The sequence below is a fragment of the Protobothrops mucrosquamatus genome, unplaced genomic scaffold (genome assembly GCF_001527695.2).
Source record: "Protobothrops mucrosquamatus isolate PMUCROS unplaced genomic scaffold, P.Mucros_1.0 scaffold4001, whole genome shotgun sequence".
Classification (NCBI taxonomy): Eukaryota; Metazoa; Chordata; class Lepidosauria; order Squamata; family Viperidae; genus Protobothrops; species Protobothrops mucrosquamatus.
This window is the reverse complement of record NW_015389939.1, coordinates 20,845-25,404: the sequence shown is the minus strand read 5'-3', so window position 1 is coordinate 25,404 and position 4,560 is coordinate 20,845. Positions and strand designations below refer to the sequence as shown.

Below are 4,560 nucleotides of genomic sequence, written 5' to 3'. Positions count from 1 at the left end.
GAAACAAAGTAATTACTACAACTTGATAGGACTAAGTCCTAGAAATCAATGTTGGTGCTACTTCAAAAGGATTAGCAATCTTGTCCTAATCAGATCTGGTTAGGAATGTCATTGGACAGAGAAACCTTGAGGATGAAGAAACAGAAAGCTACCCCATTTTGAGGCTGACGAGGGCGTCTTCCACTGAGCGCTGGTTGTATTTTACCATGTGGGAATGCATGTCATGGTAATTGCTCCGGATATTTCTCTCTGTACTACCATTGGGAACGGTTCCAAATCGGAATGGAGGATACTGCTCTTGAGGTTTTTGGAACTGGAAAGGAAGACCAAAAGAAAATAGTTGGTGTAATTTTCTTCAACACTGAGTCTAGCCCAGAAAATGCTGTGTGCATACTTCTGCACCTTCCATTTTACATAACCTCAGGTTGAAAAAGGAGGTTATGTACACATTTATTTTATTTTAGCTGATAACTTAGATTGCCACAATGTTCCATTTACTTTTTTTACAGAGAGTCATGATACATTCAAGGAAATGAAGTAAGACTGCTATCTTCAGTCACATCAAAGTCAAATATAGGAGCACAAATGGTTTCCCAGAAAAATTGCTTATTGTACCATAGATACAGGGACCATTATTTTTAGTCAAAAGTCAAAAATGACTTTTCACAGCTGTTCTCCAAAGACTAGTTTCCTATGATTAAAAAAAAAGCTAGTAATTGTCAGGTTCTGACAATTATCATGCCTATGAAAGACAATTGAGTGGTCTCCATGTGTCTTGCATTTTGACTTTTTTTTTTCATTTTATTTATGTGATGTTATTTGGAAAATTTATATGGCCATCAATCCGAAAGAAATAAATCTGAGTGACTAACAAATAATGCATTAAAACTGTGTTCATAAAAACCGATATAAAACCATATAGAATGCTATTAAATAATAATAAAATAAGATAAACATAATATAACCGAGGGAATTCACACATTATCAGCAATTCACACACTGCCATATATATTGGGCTTTAGTATCTTGGCCCTAATACCTGAGGAAGCCAGGTTATCCTGTCCTTTCAGAGCAGAATCTGGTCATCTGTAGGACTCAGGACTAAAGCTGTCCCAGGGGGCAGGCTCTGAAGTAGAGAAACATGTCTCCTGGGTCCCATAAGATGAAGTTGGTTCAGAGAGGGTATTGTCAGGTGCGAAAGACCAGGTCCACACCTGAATGTTCAATTTAACTGATTTATTGCTAAAAGCCTATGCACATGAATCTTCTCAACGAATGGTCAGCATCTGCTTAGAGTTAGATAAGGATCAATGACAGTCAAGGGGGGGTGGACTTTGTGGCTATATAGTGATTCTAGGCTGATTCCTCTTTTCACCTCTTCATCTGACTCTGTCAGCCCTTCTCCTATAGGTATCCAGAATAAGCCCATCCTGATGGACCTGGTTGAAACTGCTGGAGACAGGCTATTCCAAAAGTAACCTGCCTCTGTGCCATGCGGGGCTTTAATGGTGATAACAAGTACCTTGAATTGCAACTGGAAATCTACTTGGAGCCAGTGTGCTCTTTGTACTATTGATGCATTTATCAATTTAAATAACATTTAAAAAGAGGCAAAGATGATTAAAATCCAATGTTAATTAAAAGAAGGGGACGGGTCTTCAGGGCTGCTAACCAGCCCCATGGTTGCATAAGCCTCTGTGAGCTCTCAGGAAGATAGCAGAGCAGCTATCTCTGTTGTGCCTCACATTGCCCTAGATGTTTAATCAAAATGACTCTGGAGACAAACCAAATCCAACTTCACAAACCTTCACTGATTATCATCAGCATCCTGTCCTAAACAATAAACTTCAAAACCATTCTTTGAACTTACACCTCCAAGAAGCATGACCGATAACAAGGGATTTTGGGATAAATGGAAGGCATCAACTTGCTACCATTGACCTTTCTGGTGACGTACACCAAGGTCATTAATGTTGGTTGCCACCTTCATATCATATTAATAAATCATCACTATTGCTTACCTTCTTATCACTCAGCCCGGAGACGGTATCAATATATTGCTCCTGGATCATGAATGCTGCCAAGTTTGCAGTGTAGCTGGCTAAGAAGATGACAGCAAAGAAGGCCCAGATGAGGACCATAATTTTACTGGTAGTGCCTTTGGGATTTTCAATGGGAACCGAATTGTTGAAAACCAGAGCCCACAGTAGCCAGATCGACTTGCCGATAGTGAAGGATGGCCCACCAGACTCTAGAAGGAGGAACAAAAATAATGAATGACTTACAAGCTTTCTTGAAATAAGAAACAGATCTGTTAGCAATAAAATAAAATGGTAAGGGATGGTTCTCATCCTCAGTATTATGAGTGCCACCTGAGGGCTGCAATACTGAAGACTTTTCATTCATTGATACAAAAATTAAAAAAAAAATGAGCATTTTTAGTAGTGTACTTTCGGATTTGAATTGCTGTCCTGTCCTGTTTTAATCACAAGTTAACACTTAAAGGCAGATTTTTGGAGATAAAACTATGCCTCTTTAGAACTAAAGCTAAATGTTGTGGTTTATCTTTGCCAGCTGATGGGAAATAACTGGAGATATTTAGAGGCTGCAAAAGAAAGACAAACTAGGGAACAGGAACTGAACATCAGAGTCAGGAGGATCAATTTAGCTGTGATATGAAAAATAAAATCCTAGCTACTTGGGATGGTTAAACATACTTATCAATCTTGCGGGTTACAAGCTGACTATTCTGGAGAAAAGAAGGGGAAAATGAGGGAAGGCACAGAGTCAGTCAGGAAAGGCTAAATCAGAAAAGGTGAGATTTGCTGCCGGGACACAAGAGGATAAAAAAAAACAAGGGTGTGAGAGGACCGAAGATTGTGGCTGCGCTCCAGATACATGTGCCCATGCTCTCTCTAATTAACCCCCCCTAACTTTTCTAGCTCTACATCTGATCAGAATTCCAGTTGGCCCCTTAACTGGAATCTTCAATTTGATAATCTCCTTGAACTTTTGAGAGACAAAATCCTCTCTATAAGATCTCTGCCTGTTGTTTGACTCAGTGTCACTTGCTTGCTTGCTGTTTAGTAAAAACAGATTGGATTGATTTTGCTTTCATATATTTGGTTGTCATGCTGCCCTAAGAAGGGGAAACTGTGGTTAGAAGTTTCTCCAATGCATTTAAGTGTAGGTAACTTTGTCTACAACCGTGAAAATACATGTGGCTTTGATCAAACAATAATAATGGAACATTTTTGCAAAATTCTTTGGAATAACTAAGCCTAAGGGTTTATTAAGTATTCCAAGAGATCAGCCATTGAGTCCTTGAATACATGAACCATAGAAATCCTCTAAGCCTAGCCTTAATGGTACTGGGTATGCCATTAAACATACATATATTAAATTTTTAAAAGTTAATGGCTACGTTTTTTTGCCATTTCCCTTTGACCAGCATTGAGCCAGGCCCCTACACTGGTGTTACACACCCTACCACTGCCCCTATGCATTGGAGTCCCCTGAGAGGGTGAAGGAGTAGGACCACCATAATCAGCTGCCTGGAGTAGTCTCTGGACAGCAAACACTGTTAGCAAAGGAGAACTGAGAGTCAGAGGAGAGAGAGAAAAAGAGATGATGCTGGCATACATGCAACCCAGAGTAATATAGAAAGTGATATCCCTCTCTGCACACACAGCTAAATGCAACTGCAGGAAGGAAGGCAGTCTTGAAAAATCACTACGGGAGATTTTGGTATGGAGATTCCTTCAATTTCTAAGGAGGAAAACAAAGTGGTGGGCTCAAGTTCTGAATATTTCATTTTTTCTTCTATTTTTTGCTTTAAATTAAGAATGCAACAAACAAAACAACAATCTGAAAATGTAAAATACTCTGTGTGTGAGAGAGAGAAAGGGAGAGAGAGAGAGAGAGAGAGAGAGAGTTTTTTCCCCCAATAAAGCAATCAGGAGCATCCAGGTGTCTCTCACCCTGCCGAAGAACATGATGGAAGCTAAAAAAAGATTGCTTATTTTCACTCTGGGCTCTTATCTCCTTCTAATTAGTTTGCCATCTCATTCCAGCATCCTTAACTATGATCTCTGAATGACAGCAAATTTTCCAAGGTGAGAAATTCAAAGAATTCTCTGGAAGGTGAGTTGACTGAACAAAAGTGGCAATGGGCAGTCGGAAGGAATTCATTCCACTCATACCCTTTTCATTATCCACCTGTCAAGATGTATAAGTTTTATCGAGGATAGAGGTCAACAGCAGCTTGCATCTAAAAGCAGCAGTGAGAAAGCTCTCCAAAACTCTAAGAAGTGGGACCCATTAGTTGAAGAACCCTGCTCAAGAAGCCTACAGGCACCTTTGTAGATCAGGCTAATCTAGCTTGCTGATGACAGTTCAGGGGCAAAGATATTGTCAAAGAACTGACCAGGCCTAGAATGGAGGGATTTTTCACACAATGCTTAGCAGCAGCCTGGGTCAAAATGACAAAAAAATAAAATAAAATACAAGCTACCATGTGATTTGTTTTTCACTGTGGATTAAATCAAAACAGTCTCAAGG

The 4,560-nt window shown here is 39.6% G+C and overlaps 1 protein-coding gene across 1 annotated transcript in view; it reads right to left on the bottom strand.

Moving 5' to 3' along the window:
- The window catches only part of LOC107298466 (glutamate receptor ionotropic, NMDA 2C-like), a gene marked incomplete at its 5' end in the record, with an annotated part of 38,673 nt that overhangs the window by 15,268 nt on the left and 18,845 nt on the right, over positions 1-4,560 (bottom strand). Inside the window, 2 exons of the mRNA XM_015827844.1 lie at positions 153-313; positions 2,022-2,251. Coding sequence (XP_015683330.1) covers positions 153-313; positions 2,022-2,251 — 391 coding nt within the window. The remainder of the gene's footprint in view (positions 1-152; positions 314-2,021; positions 2,252-4,560) is intronic.